Source organism: Erinaceus europaeus, chromosome 7, assembly GCF_950295315.1.
Source record: "Erinaceus europaeus chromosome 7, mEriEur2.1, whole genome shotgun sequence".
Classification (NCBI taxonomy): Eukaryota; Metazoa; Chordata; class Mammalia; order Eulipotyphla; family Erinaceidae; genus Erinaceus; species Erinaceus europaeus.
Genome location: NC_080168.1, coordinates 19,609,185 through 19,634,812, shown reverse-complemented (window position 1 = coordinate 19,634,812; position 25,628 = coordinate 19,609,185). Strand labels below are relative to the sequence as shown.

Genomic DNA, 25,628 nt, shown 5'->3' with positions numbered 1-25,628 from the left:
ATTTGTCCTTCTCTTTTTGTCTCATTTCACTTAACAAGTATTCCTTCAAGTTCTGTCTAAGATTGCATACCAGTTATGTAAATGGATTTCATTCCTGAGGATCTGAAGTCATTGATGGTGTCAAGTGGGATATTCCTTGAAGGAAGGGAAGACACATTTTGCCACCCAGTTTATGAAACAAAGTTTGATTAATTTACTCACACTAGATTATGCTTACTCACATATATATCTTCAGTTTGTGCCCACTTTGCTCATTCATTCTTAAACCATCACATGAATAGAGACAGAAAACAAAGTTATATATCTAAACTAGAATGGCTTTATGGATACCTCAAAAAAGAAAGAAAACAACAACAACACACACACACACACACACACACTCACATACACACACACACACACACACACACACACACACACACAAGATTTGATCTCTCAAAACAAGAGAACATACTTAGGAAGTGATCCTACCTGTCTTTCAACAGTGCATCATTAATCCCTTTCCTATGTAGCAGATCTTGGGGTCCATAGGGTGTGTCTTTGCATTTAGAGTCTGTATCACAGAGTAGGGTTTGCAGAAATGGGAAGAAGCCAGTACTAGGAAGGTTTCGAGGAGCAAGGTAACCTGAAATAAAAAAAAAAATACACACACACAATTATTACTGTGATGTTTATCTGGCAAAAGGAAAGAAGTACAGTAACCCTGTTTTTTGAAATTACTTTCTAGATTATGATTGTCCGGGCCTCCTGCTCATCATAAGATTTAAAAATATCTGTTATCCCACAAATTTTATCTTCTTGGAATTTTTTTCTAAGGAATTAACTTAAAAATATTTGCTAGTATTTTAAAAATAAATCACAGTGCATCTACATGGTAAAAAAATATAGTTAATAAATGTCAAAGAATTGAGAGACTGTTTAAAATATGTTGCTTATATAAGAGATGAGAAAATTGTAACATCAAAATGGCTACAATCTTTAAAAATATGTATATGCATATTCCAAAATTTAGAGGAATTTTTCACTGGATATTATTTCAGTATTTTCTTGATTTCATTGATTCTCTATATTAACTACTTTCATCCACACTGTACATGTCTTAGTTTGCAGTTAAAGTCATTATGAATGCAATCATTTTTCCATATATAAGAAAGTATTTTGGCTGCCTCAAAATTTGACATAATAACTAAATTATTTTATATGTACTTTTCCCTATTTAAAACCTAATGATAATGTCATGAATAAGCATACAGAATTTCTACACTAAAGCCACAGGAGAAAAATAACAACAAAGGTTTTTGTGGCCTTTACTTTAACATTTACTTGATAAATTATGATGAAAACTTATATGAGGAAAGACAATTGGCAATCTGTGAAGCACAAATGCGTTCATGATTAGTTCTGACATCAAAATCTAAATTTCTCTGTACAGAGGCAATGAAATTTTGAAGAAGCAGGTTTAGAAAACATGAAGACTAAGCAACAACATTTTTACTTCCTTGTGAATGTATTAAAAGAGACTTGGTATATGTCTGCTTTCATTACATTAAAAAAAGGCAAGAAAATATTTTTTCCTTTTTTATTTTTTATTAATTTTTATTTATAAAATGGAAGTACTGACAAGACCATAGGATAAGAGGGGTACAATTCCCACCACCAGAACTCCATATCCCATTACCTCCCCTGATAGCTTTCCTATTCTTTTTTTATTTTTATTTATAAAATGTAAACACTGACAAAACCATAGGATAAAAGGGGTACAACTTCACACAATTCCCACCATCAGAACTCCATTATCTCATCTCCTCCACTGATAAGCTTTCTTATTTTTTTAATATTTATTTATTATTTATTCCCTTTTGTTGCTCTTGTTGTTTTATTGTTGTTGTTATGATTGGTGTTGTTGTTTTTGGACAGGACAGAGAGAAATGGAGAGAGGAGGGGAAGACAGAGAGGGGGAGAGAAAGATAGACACCTGCAGACCTGCTTCACCACCTGTGAAGCGACTCCCCTATAGGTGGGAAGCCAGCTCCTCAAACCAGGATCTTTATGCCGGCCCTTGAGCTTTGCGCCACGTGCGCTTAACCCGCTGCGCTACTGCCCAACCCAGCTTTCTTATTTTTTTAACTCTCTGGGAGTATGGACCCAGGGACATTATGGGGTGCAAAAGATGGAAGGTCTGGCTTCTGCAATTGCTTCCCTGCTGAACATGAGCGTTGGCAGGTCAACCCATACTTCCAGCCTGACTCTTTCTTTGCCTAGTGGAAAACAGAACAGCATGATTAAGTATGCATTAAGACATTAACTGAGAGAATAATGGGAATATGGCATAAACAATTTAAATGCAAAAAAAGAAGCAGGGATAGAAAAGTTGGCCAGGACAAAAAGTGGAAGAGAACAATAGATAAAGGAGTAAGAGGTTGAAATATGTTACAATATTGACTTTGAATAAGAAGGCAAGAGTTTAAAAGCTAAGTGGGCCACCTCTACAAGCTAAAAAAAAGGAAGGAAACTAGCTCTAAGAGCCTCCACAAAAATACATCCCTGATGAACACCTTAATTTTAACCAAAACAATTTATTTACCTATTTATTTATTTGTTTTATTTATTTATTTTTACCAGAGCACTGCTCAGCTCTGGTTTATGGTGATGCAGGAGACTGAACCTGGGACTTCGGAGCCTCAGGCATGACAGTCGGTTTGCATAAGCATTATGCTGTCTCCTAGTCCCCCAAAAGAAATTTTTAATGATTTTTTAAATGTTTTAATTATCTTTATTTACTTATTTTATAGAGACAGTCAGAAATTGAGAGGGGAGGGGTGAGATAGAGAGACACCTGCAGCACTGCTTCACCACTTGTGAAGCTTTCTCTCTGCAGGTGGGGACCGGGGGCTTGAACCCGGGTCCTTGTGCCAAAAGAAATTTTTTTAATATTTATTTATTTTCCCTTTTGTTGCCCTTATTATTGTTGTTGTTGTTGTTGATGTCATCATTGTTAGGACAGAGAGAAATGGAGAGAGGAGGGGAAGACAGAGAGGGGGACAGAAAGATAGACACCTGCAGACCTGCTTCACCACCTGTGAAGCGACTCCCCTACAGGTGGCGAGCAGGGGGCTCGAACTGGTGCCAAAAGAAATTTTAAACTTCCACTTTACAGAACTGTACAGTGATAGCTTGACATTGCTGTCTTTTCTTTCTTTGGTCCTTCCTTCTTTCCTTCTTTCTTCCCTCCCCCTCCCCCTTCCTCTTTCCCTTTTCTTTCTTTCTCCCTTTCTTCTTTCCCTCTTTTTCTTTCTTTATTTTTTTTTACTTTCTTTTTTAAATTAAAAAAATTCTTTTTTAACCATAGCACTGCTCAACTCTGGCTTATAGTGGTGCTGGAGATTGGACCTGGGACACTGAAGTCTCAGATCTGTATTTTGGCCTAACTAATTATACTATGCCCCTAGACCTTGCTGGCATTTTTAAGACACTAAACATAGCAATTTTCTATAGCAGTCATAGGAAATTAACATATTGGTAGAACTTTTTGAAAATTCAAAAGAAATTGGGAAGACCTTAAAACTGCTAGGCTATTCACTGCTACCTTCTAAGATGTTTCTTTCCAACACCAAAGTGAACAGTTTTTCTCTTAATATTATATCCAAATGAAATTTGCAGTGAATCATGGATGTTTTTACGATAGCAAAACTCCCAAATAAGCTAGAGAACAGTGGTCAAACTGCATGCTAGTTTTTAATATTATCCTTTAATAACAAAATTCTGTCACAGTGAGCTGTCTAGAACAAGACTTTTATAATTAAGTAATGAAAATACACCATTATTGGAAACCTATCCTTTATCTAGATTCCAACCTAAGCTACTCACTTGGGGAGTATATCTGTAAAGAAACTTATTCCTTTTTTAATATTTATTTATTTATTTATTTATTCCCTTCTGTTACCCTTGTCGTTTTATTGTTGCAGCCATTATTTTTGATGTCGTCGTGTTGGATAGGACAGAGAGAAATGGAGAGAGAAAGAAAGACAGAGAGGGGGAGAGAAACATAGACACCTGCAGACCGGCTTCACCGCCTGTGAAGTGACTCCTCTGCAGGTGGGGAGCCGGGGCTCCAACCGGGATCCTTACGCTGGTCCTTGCACTTTGCGCCACGTGCGCTTAACTCACTGCGCTACCGCCCAAATCCCGAACTTATTCCTTTTTGAAGAAGTTTCTGATCCCAGACTTAGTGATACTTGTTAGTGGAAATACTACTCATTGTTACCTTTGCATCTATGTTTGCAGAATATATGTTGTTTGTCTGCCAATTACATTCCTTCGACTAATATGCCATATGGCCTATCTTTCAGGCTCTGTTCCATTACCAAAAGAATCCTACTCTAGGGCAAGGTCTGGATATGTCAGAGATTTTTACTAGCCCACAGGAAGAAAAGGGTTGCATTACCCCCATGCAATCACCCATAACTTATGGTTGCCTACTGCCCTGAGGGTCTGGAGAATATACATGGGATAACTAGAATAAACTCAATATCTTACAGCATCAACGGATGTAATGACATTTGGACAATGACAATTCTAAGCACCATTACCCTTAGACATGTATTGTGGTCTTTATCTATATAGTGTATAACCACCTGTTATCTGTGTCTTAACATTTACTCCTAATGCATATTTTACTTAAGACTTTTTTTTTAATCTTCCTCATTCCTTTTTGATGTAAAGCATAATTTTACAAATAAATACTCCTGGAAGTCTGGAATGGACGGACACACACTTGACACTGTCCCAGCTCAGGATATGCTGTGTGTCCCACCTGATCTCTTCTGATCAGCTGCATGGCAACTGTTTATTCTCTCTCCACCGTGAGATGTACTCTGAGGACCCTGGCATCTGGCTACGGTTCTCACCCAAGTATTCCCCCTACCTATTGTAACTCAAACAATGCAATGGGTCATTTGAACTGAAGGAACACAGACAGGCAACTGTATAATAGCCACGTTGTTGTCTGTCACTTTTTCAGGTGATGGCAAGACTGAGTAAATCTATCTTTAAATCAGTGTTGGTGAGGAGAAGTCATATCATAGTATGAATAAAATAAAATAAAAAGAAATATGGCACAGCGAGAAGGCCTGGGATGAGGTAGCATCTTATATCCAATTTTACTTCTCACATTATTTACTTTTTTTTTTTCCAAATTACTAGAGAGAAGTTTGGAAAAATTTAAACCTACCACCACATTTTTGATAGCATAAACTAAAGTCATGCCTATTTTGTAGGAAAAAAATTATCACTGGATTGCTTTAAAAACAAGAAGCTCCTATGGTGTACAGTAAGTACAGGTTTTATACGGGTTGTTTTTTTTTTGATAACTGATATTAACACTGTTTAAATAGATTCATGCAAAGGAGTTGTTGAACTTAACAGAAATGATCCATTTCAGATGCTGCCCATGATCTAGTGATCAGAAACCCTGAGGCTGGATTCAGCATCTATTTTGATAAGCCTTTCTGAGCTCTGGGTGGATAACCTTTCTGACTATTCTGTTACCTGTTCATTCCTGAGTTTGCTTTTTCCCTTACCCCTTCTTTTCCTCTTCCTTCATCTCATTTAATCTACTTCTTATCCTCTATTTCTCAATTGATTGTTCTTTACATGTTTAAATAAATTTTTTATATTTATTTTCTCTTTTGTTGCCCTTTTTTAATTTGTTGTTGTAGTATTATTGTTGTTATTGATGTTGTCATTGTTAAATAGGACAGAGAGAAATGGAGACAGGAGAGGAAGACAGAGAGGGAGAAAGAAAGACACCTGCAGACCTGCTTCACTGCTTGTGAAGCGGCTCGCCACGGGAAGCCGGGGGCTGGAACCAGGATCCCTTTCACTTTGTGCCACATGCATTGAACCTGCTGTGCTACCACCCGACTCTCCATTCTTTACATTTTACTTACCACCTCCTTTACTTAATGAGTTTCCAGTTCTCCCTCCACTCTTCTCTCCTTCCCTCCCTCTCTTTCTTCCTTCTTTCCTTCCCCCACTACTCCCCTTTGCCGCCTACCCTTCTCTTTATGCATTGATATAGCCAAGAAGGTAAGCTTCTCTCAACATCCTCCCTTCTTTCTTTCTAAGCACTACAGATGTATTTTTCTACCCACTTTCATAATTAATTCAGAAGCACTGGAACTATCTATGGAAGTGCTATTTTCTATTTATTGCGTCATTAGAGATAGAAATGTCACAGTCTTTTCAGTAATGATGCCACTTCCATTTGCTATCACTAGACTTGGGAAACATTCTGTGGGCTGCCTTGGTGACAATTGTTGTTATTATAATATACTAAAATTGGACAACGTCCACTGTGTCTCTTTGTGCTTTTCTGAAAGCATAACATAACACATCTGATGTTGTATTTTTGTGTTTCCAGGTAAATGGAATTTATTTTTTTACCTTAGTGAAAAGAATAATAAATGTTGAAAGGAAAAACTGGACTTTTAAAAAATATGGAATCACTCATTAGGGTGGGGGTAGATAGCATAATGGTTACGTAAAGAGACTCTCATGCCTGAGGCTCTGAAGTCCCAGGTTCAATTCCCCACACCACCATAAACCAGAACTGTTCAGTGCTCTGTTTCTCTCTGTGTCTTTCTCTCTCTGCATCTCTCTCAAAAATAAAATAAATAAAATACTAAAAAAAAAAAAACACATATGGAATCACTCATTTGTCAACATTACATTTTTCTTATCTTTTTGGATATGGGTCACATTAGCAGAATAAGTATCAGAATTTTGTATCAGACAAACAGTTAAGTTTTGTAAAACACCATGACAAGAATGTGTCACCATGACAAATGCTCAAAAGAAGACTAGTATGTCTAGAACCATCATTTGTAAATACTCAAATAATTTGTAATGAATAAATGATGTGGAGGAAAAAAATGAGTCTCAGAAGTCTATTAGCTATTATTATCATTGCCACCATGTTTAGTGTGCTAGGGCTATCATGAAGTGCCTTCCTTGTAGGTGAGGACTAAGACCTGAATTAGTATTGGGTGTGCTCAACCGGGGTCCCCTTAGAAGCCTATTTGTAATAATTAATTCAAGTAAATCTTTTTTACTCTTCTTGTGGTTTTTTTTTGTAAAATTCATTGTCTATTCCATTTTTTGAAAATACAATAGTAAATTTCATAAACCTGGCCTCTTAATTTATTTCATATTTCAATAATAACCCATAGGCCTAACCCTGTTCTTCAGATGTGCTATCTTTTCTTTAAAATTTCCTTTCTGGGGACCAGGCAGTACCACACCCGGTTAAGCACACACATTACAGTGTGCAAGGACCTAGGTTCAAGCCCCTGGTCCCCACCTGCAGGAGGAAAGCTTCACAAGTGGTGAAGCAGGGCTGCAGGTGTCTCTCTGTCTCTCTCCCTCTCATATTCTCCTCCCCTCTCAGTTTCTAACTCTATCTAATAAATAAGTAAATAAATACTTACAATAAAATAAGCTTTTCTTTCTTTTATTTGATAGGACAAAAATAAATTAACAGGGGTGAGGGAGATACAGAGAGAAAACAAGAAAGAGACACTTGTAGCACTGCTTCACTGTTCTCAAAGCTTCCTACCAACCCCCTGAAGATGGGGACTTTTGCCTTGAATCCAGATCCTTAAACTTGATAACATGTGTACTCAACCTGGTGCAGCACCACCTAGCCCTGCAAATGCACTTTATTTAAATTTCTTTCATTTGTCATTAATAGTTTGTTACAAGATTTTAAAATCATCATGTATAATTCCACACCACACCCACCACCAGAGTTCTGTATCCCCACCCTCCAGCCCACAAAGGTAATCATCATGGTTCTCATAAGTAGTATAAATAGTTTGCTTGCTTCTGTTTTGTTTGGATTTTTTATTTTTTTGAAGTTCATGTAAATGCACTTTCAACTGGCCTCCCTGTAGCCAGGGAGGTGATGCAGTGGTAAAACACATGATTTTCAAATCTTAAGTTACTGATTCCATCCCTGTTACTGCATATACCAGAATAATGCTCTTTTTTTTTTTCTCTCTCTCTCATGTTAAAAAATAAATGGAAACTTAAAAAAAAAAATCCATGAGGAAAAGTGTCTTATTTCCTACTTGAGAAGTAAAGCTCAACTACACTAGCTCTTCCTGACACAAGTGCCTCTGAATAAGAGATTTTGCACTTAGATGTGCCTGAGAAAACAGGCTGGAGTTAAAAGCAGATAGGATTTTAAATTTTCAGGTACAGGCACTAGTCTTTATGCAATTCTTAGCACAATGTTTGAAACACTGCAAATAATTATAAGCTCTATTGATGAAATCCATGAATGAATGAACCCTGGGTCACATGAAGAGGGTCACATGAAGATTATGTTTTAGAATTTTAACATAATATCTATCTGTACCTATATTATTTGAAGGACAAAGTTTCAACTTTTATCCTGATACAATAAATTCAATGAATAAAGAATATAGTTAAGTTCCACAGATAGTAAAGCACATAGATAATACTTCACTACATTCCTAATAAAATGGATAGCCTTATAAAATGGATAGCATGATACTGATGAATGAAATAGCTGAATTATTATCAACAAAGTAAATCTACCCATCAATTATTCAGTAGATATTTACTGTATATGTGCTGTGTGTTTGTTACTGCTAAAGACGATTCTATATTAAAGATAATTTTTCTTTAAATTTTTTAAATTTTCTTTATACAGTTGTCCCTCACTACTTCGGGCTTCAACTTTTGCGGCTTCACTCTATTGAGGTTTTTTTCAAATATGTTCATTAGAAATTTGATCAGGACAGTGAAAATAATATAGTGTGCACTCAGTTGTCTGAGTCAGTTATAAAGCCCTGTATTACAATTACAAAAACATTCGATTTGTAAATAAAGAATCCTACTTAGCAGAAATTCACTTATGGTGGTAGAGTCTCAAACTGATTAACTGTGACAAATGAGGGACTACTGCATATTGGATAGAGACAGTCAGAAATCAAAGGGGTGAGGGGGTGGTAGAAAGGGAGAGAGACCTGCAACACTGCTTCAACATTTGTAAAATTTTCCTCCTGCAGGTGGTTGACCGGGGACTTCAGCCAGGGTTCTTGAGCATTGTAACATGTGTGCTCAAGTAAGTGTGCCACCACCTGGCTCCTTAAAGATAACTTTTCAATGAAAAATTAAAACTAGTTAACTGGTAGTGTGTGTGAAGAGAGAGAAAAAACAGCAAGTGCAAGCACTTGTTTCAAAAGTCAATACACTTTGATTACATAATATACACAAAGAGGCCTTTGATTTTCCCGAACTGTCAGAAATGCTATAAATAAATGCTATTTATTTGAAATAAAGAGTAAAAATCGGATTTAAAAAAACTTCACAATTTTTGTAGGAATTAACCATAATTTCACTCAAGACTCAGGACATTTCTGTAGGATAGGCAGGGAAACTGTAACAAACATTGTGTAGAAAATCTCATAAAAATTAGACAACCTTCTCAAGTTCACATGAAAAATGAGGTGCTACAGATGGACCTAGAACTATGTGATAATAGTAAAAAGCAACGTTTTGCATAGCTAAGTTTTAGCATGTCTTGGTCTGGTTTTGCTGTCGATTCATTGAAATGTTGGGGGGTAGGGTAAATTGACCACTTTATGTCCCTATTTCCAAACCTATCAAATTGAGAATAATGAGGCTTGCCACCTCACCAGATACAAGGAAGATCAGTTAGATAAAGCTTTGGAAGGGCATGTAAACATTGAAGAGGAAGGACCCATAGACCCATGAGTTACCATTGCTCATCAGATTGCTATTGCATCATTTGTCTTATTTTCCAAGCAATGTCTTGGGTCTTTGCTGCTTTACCTCATCTCCCATCTCTATGTCTGAAGCCAATGAATGTTCTAGAGTGTTGCATGATGTGCTTCTCTCCTCAGTAATTCGTAACATGTACCTGTATCAACTGGTACAGTGCTTCAGTTACTGAGTACTCAGGGTGTGGTGCCATGACACATTCTTCCTAATTCTCCCCAGGCAAGTCTTACTTCATTGTGCAGGTGCATTTCCAAGTTCAAATGCATTGAGAAAAGGGCAGAGTGCTTTTGGCAGTGAGAACTGAGGCAAGATACCTACCCTTTAAAGCAGTAGGTAAGGAAGGACTGTAGTCAAAAGGTGGCATCTGGATGTACGTTCAATGGCTACAGCCATTGAGGATAGGGACAAACCTTGCTTGGTATATCTGAGAAGGTGTCCTACACTCTGGGACATTTCCTATATTCCCCAAAGACCTCAGAGGTGCTCCCAAACAGGACAGACAATAAACAGGTTTTGAAAAGGCTAAGAAAAGTATATTTGTGAGGATAATGTTATGTCTACAGCAATGGTGTTGTAGATATAAGAGAAGGTGGGGGAAGATAGGCCAAATTATACCTTCTTTATATCTTTGGCTTATTACTACTACTACTTTTTTAAGATAAAAGAATAAAGCAGTTTGGTCTCAAGACCTTGCTCTTACTTTGGAAACTTTGTCTCTACCCCTATCCTGGCACTGATAGTCCAAAGGACTCCACTTCCCCACCTAATTAACTTTGCAGAACAAAATGTATCTCTGTCCTTTCTGAATGTTAGTAGTCCCTGACGGATGTTTAAATTGATGTTGTTTAAATTGTAAACAAAATCAGATAAAGACTGCAGATATAACAGCAACATACACCACAGATGAATAAACTCCCACTCAGACTAAATATGGAAAAGTTTGAACATAGAATTTTCTTAGTCCTTTTCATAGCATTGCCAAATAGCAGGGGAGGTTCAATTTTATAAATCATCTCGGGTGGATAGAATCTGTTGTTGTGAGATGGGTGCAGCCATGTTTTTCTGAAACCTGTCTATAAGTAGCAAAGATGCACAGCTGCTTTTTTTCTTTTCTCTTTTTTTTTTTAAAAATCCCCCTGTGTGGTTATTTGAAAATACATTTTTGGCAACTGTTTTATTTCCTTCTAGTATAAATTAAAGTTAGAAAGATGATGAACCATAATCCGGGAGGTGGCGCAGTGGATAAGGCATTGGACTCTCAAGCATGAGGTCCTGAGTTCAGTCCCCTGCAGCACATGTACCAGAGTGATGTGTGGTTCTTTCGCTTTCTCCTATCATTTCTCATGAATCAATAAATGAAATTTAAAAAAAGAAAGATAATGGCTCTCCCTTCCCCTCTCCCTCTCTTTTTCTCTCTCAAATTAATCTCTAAATTCTCCTTATATGTGCCCAGTCAGAAAAAAGTAGCCTTTGGTCTCTGGGTCACGGTTTATCTGGACCTGGGATTATAATGGTATGACTGTGCCAGCTGTTAATAATTAAAAGACCCAGTGCTGGTAGGTTGAGAGCCCCTTTGTGCTGGGCCCCATGAATTGCAGACCCTCTACTGAGACAGCAAACCCAGAAGTTCCAGTTAACACCAAGCCAAGGGAAGTGTGCTCTGGAGGAGTGTTCTCTGGAGGTGTTGGAATCGGTGCTGCCACATCTGTTCTAATTTGTGAGAGAAGTGTTGTATTAATTATTAACTAACTATACTGCATATCACCCAGGCATCTAGGGACTTCACTTACAAAGTCTACACTGGGGGAATGGACTGAAGATTTAATTCCTCTTCATTAAGATAGTCTCCAATGTGATATTGGAGATTGGGAGAATGGGGAGTGGGGGAGCATCAGGATTTCCATAAATCAGGGGTCAAATGAGTTTAGAAAACTAAACTCTTATGTCCTGTTCTGGGAAAGCCAGAATATATTTGTGTACTAAATACTCAAAAGTTTTTCAGTAAAAAGCCTGACTAACTTTGGTTGATTTTATATTTCCACATGTTCAACTACAGACTTTTTTCTTTTCTTTTCTTTTCTTTTCTTTTCCTTTTTCTCTTTCTTTTTCTTTCCTCTCTGTTTTCATGGAAACACTAGATAACACCTTAGGAAGGAATATTCTGTCAAGCACACTTTGGGAAACAATACCTTAGCCCGTGATTGCACACATTCCCAGCTAAAAACAAACCTGGAACTGGAAATTAATGGGGTTTTTTTCTCCTAAGAGAGCATCTTTTATATACAGAAATATCTTAGCTTTAAGATATTTCTTATCTGTAAACTGCACTGATTTGGCTGACACATGACAATTTAGTAAACACCTTAGTGTGAATCTGTGGAGTTCTTTACAACTGTGATTACTATTTGTGGGAGTCCTTCAACAAAACTTGTCTAAGACATTGCTTGGAGAAGAGAAGTTCATTCCAGAAGGATTTGGGGAGGGTTATGAGGGTCCACGTTCTATAAAGAGGAAAATAAGGTAATGAGGGAATCAGTGAAAGCAAACAAGGACAGGGAAAAATAGAGTCGGGATGACGATAGATGCCAAAGTTCTAAGTGTGACTGGAGGCTGGCCACAAATTTGAATCAGAAGCTCCTAAGCAACCGAAATAACTAAAAGAAATGATCATTTCACTAGTTCACAGTGTCTACAAAACAAAAAAGGTAATCAATAAATGCACTGGGGGAGGCTTAGTTTTCCCTATCTAGAAAGAATACTTCTCAGGCATACAGAGCTGTACTTCAGCAGGTTCTAGTGTATTTGACCCCACCACTCAGCACAGGAAAACCAATGAAAATCACTCATCAACTCAACAGCCCACATATAAAGGGAGCTGTAGGAGGCAAAGACTGGGAAGTAATAAGTGCTGTTCTCCCTTTACCATTTAACAAGGGATCACCACCAAGCTACAGCACGATCACCACACAAAACACTGAACAAGACAGAAAAGAGTGTAAAGATTATCAGGAGAGTCTAGGGGGAAAATGACCTCTCTAACTTCTCCCTCAAAACATTGCCTTTCTGGTGGCTAAGCTAAGTTCTGAGCTGTTACCAGGTGCTCTATATTGGCAGACATTTTAGGAATTATTCTAGGGAGTAAAGTATGAGACAGAAGCAAGAGTTAAAAAGCATCCTTCTAAACCTAGCATTGCAAGTGATTTATTAGGAACCATGACCCTTCATCTTGAGTCATTTCCTCATTTATGCAGGAAAAATAAATCTGAACTGTCCATCCATCACAGCTATTACAAGCATGAGACTCTCCTGTAAAAGAAGATTAACCATGTTGAAATATTAAGCACTTAATATAAAATGAAAACTATGTTTGGAAATTAGAATGTGATTTCAGTAACCCATTAAGAGTAATGCTGTATAGAAAAGATTCTCAGTAATTACCTCTGTAGAGATACGTCACTAACAACCTTTTCTGTTTCATTCAGAAATCTGACTTAGTTATTTTCATAGAGCTCTTTGTGTGTGATAGATTGAAAATAAAAGTCAGTAGGATACATTGCTAGGATTATTGTGTAATGAAAAAAGAAAAAAAAAAGACAGAAGCTTAGGAACTTCTCTAATTCAGCAGATGGTTTATTGTCTTGGGAAGAACAGGGTCTGATTCTGGATCCCATCACTCCTCAGCAGTTTCTGTAATATTTACGTCTTTGGTATTCATATTCAGTTTATTTACAAATGATAACGTGTGACAACCTGCCAGTGGGAAATGTATGTGGCAACCTTTTCTTTCAAGCAGCACTGGTGACAGGTAGCAACCCCATCTTCTTGTCAGACTTGACTTTCTCCTCAACCAAAGATTCTCCTACCAAGACCTCTGCCAATCAGAAGGAGACAATTTAAGTGACCGTTGGCTTGCTTTGTAACCCATAACATATTACTAGACCTCTCTCTCTCTTCATGTAGAACCAATTTCCATCAAAGATAACATCTCATTAGGAAGAATAAAAGGCAGGGAAAAAATTTCCCCAGTGAGGGGCAGAGCCGAGATGGAGACTTACAAACAGCAGGTGGCATGAGCTCCAACAAGCAGAAGCTTGTGACCTGGGATTCTCTGGATAGGGTAGGCTACTGGGTCATCAACAGGAGGGGGAATAAGGGATCCAAAGGGTGAGACCACTCTTGGGTTAGAAAACGTAATTCAGAGGGTAAAAGAAAGGAAATCTTTTGATTATTTCTGAAGCTCACCCCTCCCCCCTCAACCAGCCCCCAGGGGCTAGAGAGCCTCTCCTAGCAGGCTCCCCGCTGAGCTGTTTTCTTTACCAAGATTCCTGGTTCACCAGGGGAGTCATTCCAAACCTTTTCTCTTTTTGTTTTCCTTCACTTTATTTATTTATTTATTTATTTATTCCCTTTTGTTGCCCTTGTTTTTATTGTTGTTGTAGTTATTATTGATGTCCTTTTGTAGGATAGGACAGAGAGAAATGGAGAGAGGAGGGGAAGACAGAGATGGGAAGAGAAAGATAGATACCTGCAGACCTTCTTCAACGCCTGTGAAGTGACTCCCCTGCAGGTGGGAAACTGGGGGCTCGAACTGGGATCCTTATGATGGCCCTTGCGCTTTGTGCCATGTGTGCTACTTGCGCTTAACCTGCTGTGCTACTGCTTGACTCCCTCCTCTTTTTTTTTTTTTTTTTTTTTTTTAGTGGCTGAAGCTCTATTTGAGTGACAAAATACCTGACTAATCAGAGCCTCATCCCTGTCTGGGAAAGACTACCTTGAGGTTATTTATTTATTTATTGGATACTTCTATAATTGGCTGTCTTTGCTCAGGCTGCCTGCAGGCAATCCAGAGCAGTCCAAGCTGCAGACTGACTGATAGGTTTTTTACTCCATTTAATTCTATTACTATTATTATATACATGTGTTCCTTTGGCCCCCTCCTTCTTTAGGTTGACCAAAATTAACTGTTGTTGTTTTCTCCTTGCTAGGTGACTGGGTGTACTATCTAGTGTGAGAGGAATGTGTTTCTCTCTACCTCTTCCCTCCACTCTCCTTTCTCAGTCCTCCTAGCTAATTAAAAAAACAAAACAAAACAAAACTCTTTCCTTTCACTGCTCTTTTTATTTCTTTTTTCTTGTTCTTGTCTTCTTTTCTTCCTTCCTCCTTTTTTGATTTTTTAATTCACTGATACTCATTTGTGAATTATTTGGGGGAAGAAATCTGACTCAGAGTGGACTCTGTGTGTGTCTCTCTCCTTTCTAGTTCCCTTTTTCCTCATGCTATCCACAGAATTTACAGTGGACAGTAGATTTGCATAACTGTCTATTCTTGCTTTCCCTTTCTCTTTCTTTTTCCTTTGGATTTGGTTGCTAATTTTTCTCAGGTAGGAGGTGCTGCTTGGCTAACTGGTATTGGCTGAACTGTATCAATCGTTGCTTCAGTTACTATTGATGTAATTTATGAGGTTGGGTGACTACATTTTCAATAAAGGTATTTAATATAGCGTGGCTTTTACTCAAAACAAAACAATTGAAGAACGACAGAACAGAAAAAAAATCAATAAAAATAAAATGGTTAAATCAAGACCAAATAAAACTGCTACCACAACGAATTAAGACAGGAGCCCAGAAGAAACTCCAAATCAGGCAGAAGTAACCATAAATAAGAAAAGCATGCAAACAATAACAAACCTAATAATCATAGAAATAAAGACAACTATGGAGGAAAGGGCTATCAGAATTAGGGAAACAACAGATGAGACCCTCAAGGAAAACACAAACTACCTTGACATAATTAGAGAATTAAAAGCTGAAATGGCTGAACTAAAAAGTCAACTAGCAGAACAAGCTAACACTATAACTGAACTGAAGAAAGAAGCTGAGGGAAGGGAAAGCAGGCTAACAGAAGCAGAAAACATAATTAGCCAGACAGAGGATGAGCTAGAGAAAACTAAGAAAGAGGTAAAAGAGCTCAAAAATAGATTGAGGGACACTGAAAACAACAGAGGCATATGGGATGCCAAAAGAAGTAACATACAAAAGAAGTAACATTAGTATAATTGGCCTCCCAGAGGAAGAAAGAGAGGAAGGGGAAGTAAACATTCTAGAAGAAATAATAGAAGAAAATCTCCAAGACCTAAACAACAGAAAGGACATTAAGATTCAAGAGGCTCAGAGAGTCCCAAACAGAATCAACCCAGACCTGAAGACACCAAGACACATCATAGTTACAATGAAAAGAAGTAAGGATTAGAAAGGATCCTAAATTGTGCAAGAGAAAAACAAAAAGTTACATACAGGGGAAACCCATAAGATTATCATCAGACTTCTCTATTCAAACTCTAAAAGCCAGAAGAGAATGACAAGATATATATCGAGCCCTGAATGAAAAAGGGTTTCAGCCAAGGATAATATATCCTGCAAGACTTTCATTCAGAGCAGATGGAGGGATCAAAACATCTTCTCAGACATACAACAGCTAAAGGAGGCAACCATCACAAAGCCTGCCCTGAAAGAGGTTCTAAAAGAGCGCTTATAAACAAGAACATCAACATAATACTTGCCATATATCACAGCAAATAAAATACTTGTAGAATAATGGCACTACAATACATTAAATCCATTATATCAAGAAATGTCAATGTCTTCAATTCATCCACTAAAGAGCACAGAGTGGGAGGATGGATCAGAAAACACAACCCAATCATATGCTGCTTGTAAGAATCCCATCTGACTCAACAAGATAAACACAGACTTAAAGTGAAGGGGTGGAAAACTATCCTACAGGCTAATGGTCCCCAAAAAGGGTAGGAACAGCCATTCTCATCTTTGAAACCATAGACTTTAAATTAAATAAAGTAATAAAAAAGATAGGCAAAACCATTACATAATGATTAGAGGATCAATTACCCAAGAAGTTTTAACAAGTATTAACATCTATGCACTCAATGAGGTATCATCTAAGTACATCAAACACCTACTGAAAGAACTACAAAAATACATCAATAGTAATACAATAATAGTGGGAGATTTTAACACACCATTCTCATACTTACACAGATGAATGAAACAGAGAATCAACAAAGAAATGAGAGAATTAAATGGAGAGATGGACACACTAGACCTCCTGGACATTTTCAAAATTCTTCACCCCGAAAATACTGTAATATACATTCTTTTCAAATCCACACAGCACATACTCAAGGATAGACCACAAAGACAGTATCAACAAATTCAAGAGCATTGAAATCATCCTAAGTATCTTTTCAAACCACAGTGGAGTAAAACTAGCATTTAACAACAAACAGAAAATTACTAAAAGACACAGAATTTGGAAATTCAACAACATACTGCTTAATAACTGCTGGGTCAGAGAGGCACTAAAGCAAAAAATTCAAATGTTCCTGGAAACAAATGAAAATTAAGGCACGAGCTATCAAAATATTTGGGACACAGCTAAAGCAGTACTGAGAGAGAATCTCATAGCCATACAATCACATATTAAGCAACAAGAAAAAGCTCAAATAAACAACATTACTGCATGCCTTAAGGACTTAGAAGAAGAGGAATAAAGGAACCCTAAAGCAACCAGAACAGAAATCACTAAAATTAGAGCAGAAATAACATCAAAAATAAGAGAACCATACAAAAGAGCAATAAAGTGAAATGTTGGTTCTTTAAAAAAGTAAACAATATTGACAAACCCCTAGCCAGACTCACTAAAAAAAAAGGGGGGGGGAGAAGACTCAAATAAATAGAATTGTAAACGATAGAAGAGATATCACAACCGACACCACAGTAATCCAGAAAATTATGTGAAACTTCTATGAAGAACTATATGCCACCAAGCTAGAAAGTCTGGAAGAAATAGAAGAATTCCTAGAAACATATGCCCTTCCAAAACTGAATCAAGAACTATAAAACTTAAATGTACCAATCACAGACAAAGAAATTGGAACCATTATTAAGAATCTTCCGAACAACAAAAGTCCTGGACCAGATGGCTTCACAAACGAATTCTACAAAACCTTCAGGAAACAGTTAGTACCCATACTGCTAAAGCTTTTCCACAAGATTTAAGAAACAGGAACACTCCCTTCCACCTTCTATGAATCCAAGATCACCGTGTTACCAAAAGCAGATAGGGACATAACAAAAAAGGAAAACTACAGACCAATATTTCTGATGAACATAGATACCAAAATATTAAACAAGATCCTGGCTAACCGGATACAGCAGTATATCAAAAAGATTGTTCATAATGACCAAGTGGGATTTATCCCAGGAATGCAAGGCTGGTTCAACATCCATAAGTCAATCAATGTCATTCACCACATCAATAAAAGCAAAGCCAAAAACCACATGATTATCTCAATAGATGCAGAGAAAGCCATTGACAAATTCCAACACCCATTCATGCTCAAAACACTACAAAAAATGGGAATGGATGGGAAGTTACTCAAGATAGTGTAGTCCATATATAACAAACCTACAGCCAACATGATACTCAATGGACAGAAGCTGAAAGCATTCCCCTGCAAATTGGGGACTAGACAGGAATGTCCATTATTACCATTACTCTTCAACATAGTATTGGAAGTTCTTGCCATAACAATCAAAAAAGAGAAAGAAATCAAAGGAATACAGATTGGAAAGGAAGAAGTCAAGCTCTCATTATTTTCAGATGATATGACAGTATACATAGAAAACCTAAAGAATCCAGCAGAAAACTACTGGAAGATATTAGGCAATATAGCAAGGTGTCAGGCTACAAAACCAATGTACAAAAATCAGTAGCATTTCTTTATGCAAACACTAAATCTGAAGAAGACATCCAGAAATTACTCCCATTCACTGTTGCAGCAAAATCAATAAAATACCTAGGAATAAAGCTGACCAAAGAAGTGAAAGACTTGTATACTGAAAACTATAAGTAACTATTCAATGAAATAGAAAATGATATAAAAGAAATGGAAAGACAGCCCATGTTCATGGATTGGAAGAATAAATATCATCAAGATGAATGTTCTCCCCAGGGCCATATACAAATTTAACATGATACCCATAAAGTTCCGCTAAGCTTAAGAAAATAGAACACAAACTACAATCTTTTATCTGGAACCAGAAAACACCCAGAATTGCCAAAACAATCTTGAAGAAAAGAAACAGAAATGGAGGCATCACACTCCCAGATCTCAAACTATATTATAAGGCCAGCATCATCAAAACAGCCTGGTACTGGAACAAAAATAGGCACACAGACCAGTGGAACAGAACTGAAAGCCCAGAACTAAACCCCCACACCTATGAACATCGAATCTCTGATAAGGGGACCAAAAGTATTAAATGGAGGAAAAAGGCACTCTTCAATAAAAGGTGCTGGGGAAACTGGGTTGAAAAATGCAGACGAATGAAACTGAACCACCTTATCTCACCAGAAACAAAAATCAACTCCAAATGGATCAAGGATATGGATGTTAGACCAGAAACTATCAAATACTTAGAGGAAAACATTGGTAAAACACTTTCCCACCTAAACCTCAAGGGCATCTTTGATGAAACAGCCTCAATTGCAAAGAAGACTAAAGCAAAAGCAAACCAATGGGACTACATCAAACTGAAAAGCTTCTGCACAACCAAAGAAACTATCTCACAGAGAGACCCCTCACAGAATGGGACAAGATCTTCACATGCCATACATCAGACAAGAGACTAATAACCAAAATATACAAAGAGCTCAGCAAACTTAGCAACAATAAAGCGAATGACCCCATCCAAAAATGGGCAGAGGATATGAACAGAATATTCACTTCAGAGGAGATCCAAAAGGCTAACAAACACATGAAAAAATGCTCCACGTTGCCAATTGTCAGAGAAATGCAAATAAAGACAACATTGAGATACCACCTCACTCCTGTGAGAATGGCTTACATCAAAAAGGACAGCAGCAACAAATGCTGGAGAGGCTGTGGGGACAGAGGAACCCTTTTGCATTGCTGGTGGGAATGTAAATTGATCCAGCCTCTCTGGAGAGCAGTCTGGAGAACTCTCACAAGGCTAGACATGGACCTTCCATATGACCCAGTAATCCCTCTCCTAGGGATATACCCCAAGGACTCCATTCTTCTTCTAGCATTTGCCCAAGGACTCCATAATACCCAACCAAGAAGAAATGTGTACACCTATGTTCACAGCAGCACAATTCATAATAGCTAAAACCTGGAAGCAGTCCAGGTGCCCAACAACAGATGAGTGGCTGAGAAAGTTGTGATATATATACACAATGGAATATTATGCAGATATTAAGAACAATGAAGCCACCTTCTCTGACCCATCTTGGGTGGAGCTAAAAGGAATTATGTTAAGTGAGCTAAGTCAGAAAGATAAATATAAGTATGAGATGATCCCACTCATAAACAGAAGCTGAGAAAGAATAACAGAAAGGGAAACTCAAGGCAAGATTTGACTGAATTTGGAGTAGGACACCAAAATAAAAACCCTGGGTTGATAGTGAGGGCAGATGTTCAGCTTCACGGGACCGTGGGGGGGGGGGGGGGAGAGGGAAGGGGAGGGGAGGTTGGACACAGTCTTCTGGTGGTGAGAATGGTGTTTATGCACACTCCTATCAATTTGTAGTCATATAAATCACTATTTAACTAATATGAGAAGGGAAAAATTGATTGAATGTCTCAAACCTTCTATATCACAGACTGAGTCTTTTTAATACATAGGTTGAGTCTTTGATATATTGACTCTCTTAAAAGCTTAGAACAGAAGCAACCAGTGGCACAGCTATATACAAATAATGTCAAAGGACATAAATTATGACGATGTTGTGTATGATACAGCAAATCCTAACAAAGGAATATTTCAAAGTTAGCCCAATTGCCAAATAATATGATTATAGCAATAACTATCTATTGTCTTCTAAACCCTAAGACAACAGGAACCTCCCTCTTCCTCTTTACAGCCTATATTTCCCCCAGTCCTGGAACCCCTAGGGTGGGGCTCACTTTCCTGCATACTTCTCTCAATTCATACCAAATGATATTGAGTCCACCGATCCCAACCTAATCAATGCAAGGAATACCATCTCAGCATGCTTCACTTCAGACTGTATCCAGAGATGTCAGGCATGGAATGCCAATCCTTCACCCTTATCACTCAGGTGAGACCCTTCCTTTCCTGGTATTCTCTAATTCTATTCCAGTAGGTTCATTTCCTAACAAAGTCCCAAAACCTAGATATAGGCCAGGCCCCATTAGATAGAGCATATGTTCACATATATCCAGAAATTAGGGCAAAATATATACCTGAAAGCAAAAATACACAATAGTCTCTAGTGAGTCAGTATCAGGTACATAATGAAATAGTGTCCACTTAGACTTAGATACCCTCCTCACCTACTTCCTATTACAGTTCTCTCACTCACTCCAAAGCTAACCTCATCAAAGCAAGGACTGCAAAAGCTGAATAAGAGCAAGAAACTGGCATACTTAACAATGACTCTTTAGTCACTAGCAGGCCACCCCATCAGCTGAGGCCGTAGTCGGGGAGTCCTGAGATTCCCAAACAGACATGATGGGCCTAGAGTCAAATAAATCCCTCTCTCCATTGTTACTGGTCGTTCCTATCAGGAACAACACAATAGACCCCTTTGTGAGCCCCCATAAGACCTTGCCCTCAACTTGGATCAACAACAGTAGAGAATGTTCCATCCTCCGAAAGGAGGCTGGACAACATACTCTATGCTCCACCCAAGGAAGATGGGTTCTGAAATTGTGGCAGCTTGGAACGTTCCTACTTATGACTGCAGAATGTGAGCTCAGATCTACAGAGATGCAGAGGTCACATAGGCTCCTAAGCTGAACATGGGCCCCAGATCAGATCAAATTGATGGGGTTTACAGTCAACAATATTTATCCACCTTTCCCATAGTTGGAAGCTATTCTCTTCCTTGATCCAGCTTTCTGGTCCTTCTGCCAGCCATGACACCACCTTCACAGTCAATAATTAGGATCCACCTGCATATCAGATTTCAAGCTCAGGCAAAAAAAACAAAAACAAAAACCCTGGTATAGCCACAGGCCCTTTGGAATGTAACTAAAATAGGTCTACTAGCTATCTACAAAACGGAGACACCCCCCCCAACTCTTCATCTGCACTATTTTAGCCTTTAGGCCCATGATTGGTCGACAATTTGTTTGGCTTTGTATGTTAACTCTCTTGTCAACCTCCAGGTTCCAGATGCTAGCATGATGCCGACCAGACTTCCCTGGACAGACAACCCCACCAGTGTGTCCTGGAGCTCCACTTCCCCAGAGCCCTTCCCCATTAGGGAAAGAGAGAGACAGGCTGGGAGTATGATCAACCTGTCAATGCTCATGTTCAGCGGGGAAGCAATTACAGAAGCGAGACCTTCAACCTCTGCATCCCATAATGACCTTGGTTCCATACTCCTAGAGGGCTAAAGAATAGGAAAGCTATCAGGGGAGGGGATGGGATACAGAGTTCTGGTGGTGGGAGTTCTGTGAAGCTGTACCCCTCTTATCCTATGGTTTAGTCAATGTTTCCTCTTTATAAATCAAAAATTAAATTAAAAAAAATCTTAAAAATCCCCCAGTGGCATGTTTCCAAAGTTCCTATTTTTTTTTACTCTGATTTTTTTTTATTGGGGAATTAATGTTTTACATTCAACAGTAAGTACAATAGTTTTTACATGCATAACATTCCCCAGTTTCCCATATAACAAGTTCCTAACTATTAACACAGTAATTAACGTTTCTAGTGTTACTTTTAAAAACTTAAGTCTCTCTGTAAAGAGAATACGTTGATAAACGCACACTGGAACAAGAGTTCTCATTTTATACTTCTCAGATTGGCAAAAGTTGAAAATGTGTGCTAATACCAAGTGTTGGATAAGACTTCTCATCCTATGATGCAGGCAAAGTAAATTAGGCCAGCAACTTTGAAAGGCATCAAACCACATTCAACAAAGTTTAAATATGCATAGCTTTAGGTATTTATACTAGAGGCATATGCATTTATATATAAATAAATGTATAAAAGAAAATCCATCACAATATTATCAGTAATAAATTGAAAAAATAAAGAACCTAGATGCTCACTGAAAGACTATAAATATGTCATGATATATAGATATGTAGAGTGTCTGATCAAAATTAATAGATTGAAGCTATGGAAATCAATAGATGACTCAGTATTACCCAGTCAAGGCACAAATACTAAAGTGGGGGTGGGGGGCCGTGGGCAGTGGTGCACTTGGTTAGGCATACTTAGTATGAAGTGCAAGGACCCACAAAGGATGTGGGTTTGAGCCCCTACTCCCCACCTGCAGAGAGGCTACTTCACCAGCAGTGAAGCAAGTCTGCAGCTATTTATTTCTCTCTCCCTCTCTCTCTCCCCCTCCTATCTCAATTTATCTCTGTCCTATTTAATAAGATGGAAAAAATGTCCTCCATGAGCAGTGGATTTGTAGTGCCAGCACCCAGCCCCAGCAATAACCCAGGAGGCACACACACAAAAAAATTCTAAAATGGATCCTTTCTAATACAATTTCTAATACAATTCTCTCCTTGGGATTGTACCCTCCCTATTTGTAAGGAGTAAAATATTCAACAACAAAACTAAATAAGAGTTATTTTAAAAATCACAGAATTTTTTTAAACCTGGGAAAGTAATACATAATATAGTTAGGTATATACATATGCAGTAAAAAAAACCACAGAACAATCATGGAAAAATCCCAGAAAAAAATGAGATAAAAGTGTTAGAACTTGGTAATGTTAGGTAGATACATGAATGTGTCATCTTTATGCTGCCAATGTGTTTAAAATATTTCACTTTTCTTTAGGGTTTTTAAAAATGTTTATTTATTTATTTTCCCTTTTGTTGCCCTTGTTGTTTTTTTATTTTGTTGTAGTTATTACTGCTGTTTTTATTGATGCTGCCATTGTTAGGACAGAGAAAAATGGAGAGAGGTGGGGACGACAGAGAGGGGGAGAGAAAGATAGATACCTGCAGACCTGCTTCACTGCTTGTGAAGCAATGCCCCTGCAAGTGGGGAGCCGGGGGCTCGAACCAGGATCCTTGCGCCGGTCCTTGCACTTCGCACCACCTGTGCTTAACCCGCTGCACTACCACCCAACTCCCTTTTTAGTGTTAATACACTAGAATTGCATTACAATTTAACAAGGAGATTTTAGCTATTGAAGACCAGAGAAAGCTCATAATAATGGAATCTTAACTACAAAACAGCTCAAGAATAGCTTTCAGACAAAGCTCTCTTGATTGATAAATTCAATCCACGACATGCAACTATTTGAGTAACTCATTTACCGAGGTTTCCCCCACCCAAGCTGTCCTCCTTGCCCTGTTTATTATGAAATCAGCTGGGATATCTCTTCTTGAGAGGCAAAGCTAATCCAGACCTCATTAAATGCCTGACTCCAAAGTGCTCATTATATATCACCTCCATCCTCCCTCCATTGAGCCTCATCTGCTATTGTGTTTACCCCATTACCAAGCTTAATTACATCCTTCAAGATTTTCTCATAATCCTCCCAATTTCTTGGTGTTGGCAAATATGTACCACTTATTTGCAGTATCTCTGCATTATTAATAAATGTGTTTTTAAATTGTTTCTAGGTTCTCAAAACTCATCTCACTGTTCAGTCTGAATGCTATATACTCATTTTACATATCTGCTCACCTCAGCCTATTTTCAGAATTATCCTAGGATCTGACCTTTCAACTGTTAAGTTATATACTGGAACTTATTTAAAGGACCCTTCATTCTGAGCCTTGTGGAGTAATCACAGCAAAGTATCTGTCACCGGATTTTCTAATTGCAAACATTTATTTCTTTCAAGAATTTTAGCAGTTTAGACAGATATAGCTGGAGCCAGGTGGTGGCGCACCTAGTTGAGCATACACATTACAGTGTGCAAGGACCCAGGTTCAAGCCCCCAGCCTCCATCTGCAGGGGGAAAGCTTCATGAGTGGTGAAGCAGGGCTATAGTTGTCTCTCTCCCTCTCTCCCTCTACCTTTCCCTCTTGATTTCTGGCTGTCTCTATCTAATAAATAAAGATAAAAATTTCTTTTTAAAAAAAGAAAGATATAGCCAAGAATTTTAGCTAAAGATGCAGCTTAGTTTATTGAAGCTGCACCAAGCAAGCTACCTGGGAAGTTACTTCATTTTCCTGCTACAGGAAAATTTTGTTCACATCTCATGTGAATTCCCAGGTTCTCTCTTCTTGCATTTAAAAAACAGGTTAGCCATTATCCAGCTGGCATCTATTTAAAGATCTTCTCATAATTAATAGTAAATGACATAGCCTTATTAGCAGGTCAGTTACATTCTGCAATGTCTTCATATTTTTTTTTAAATGATCGCCATGGGATGTGATGTCATTCCATTGCCCCAACCTCCTACAGCTTTCATTGTCTGGTTCACGTCAGAAGTCTTCCCCACTGTGTAGAGCAACACAACATATCAGGTGCAGCCTCTGCCCTCATGGACTTTCTGGGAGATTAGCTATCTAATAGACTCCTCTGAATTTACTACATGGATGTGATAACAGAATTCTCGCTATTTGCTAAAACTAGGGGCATTGTTACTTTCAAATCTCCTCTTAATCTTAAAAGTGCTGATTCTTAAGCAGTTCCAGCTGGTGTTCGCTTGTTGTCAACCTTAACTTGAGTAGTTTATTGCTCCAGTACGTTGTGTCTAAATCAGCAATGGAGCATGGGTAGACATCTATTTGATCATTTAACACATG

The 25,628-nt window shown here is 38.0% G+C and overlaps 1 protein-coding gene across 1 annotated transcript in view; it reads right to left on the bottom strand.

Moving 5' to 3' along the window:
* Positions 1 to 25,628, bottom strand: part of ABCA12 (ATP binding cassette subfamily A member 12) — a 224,964-nt gene that overhangs the window by 153,164 nt on the left and 46,172 nt on the right. Inside the window, exon 3 of the mRNA XM_060193951.1 lies at positions 472 to 625. Coding sequence (XP_060049934.1) covers positions 472 to 625 — 154 coding nt within the window. The remainder of the gene's footprint in view (positions 1 to 471; positions 626 to 25,628) is intronic.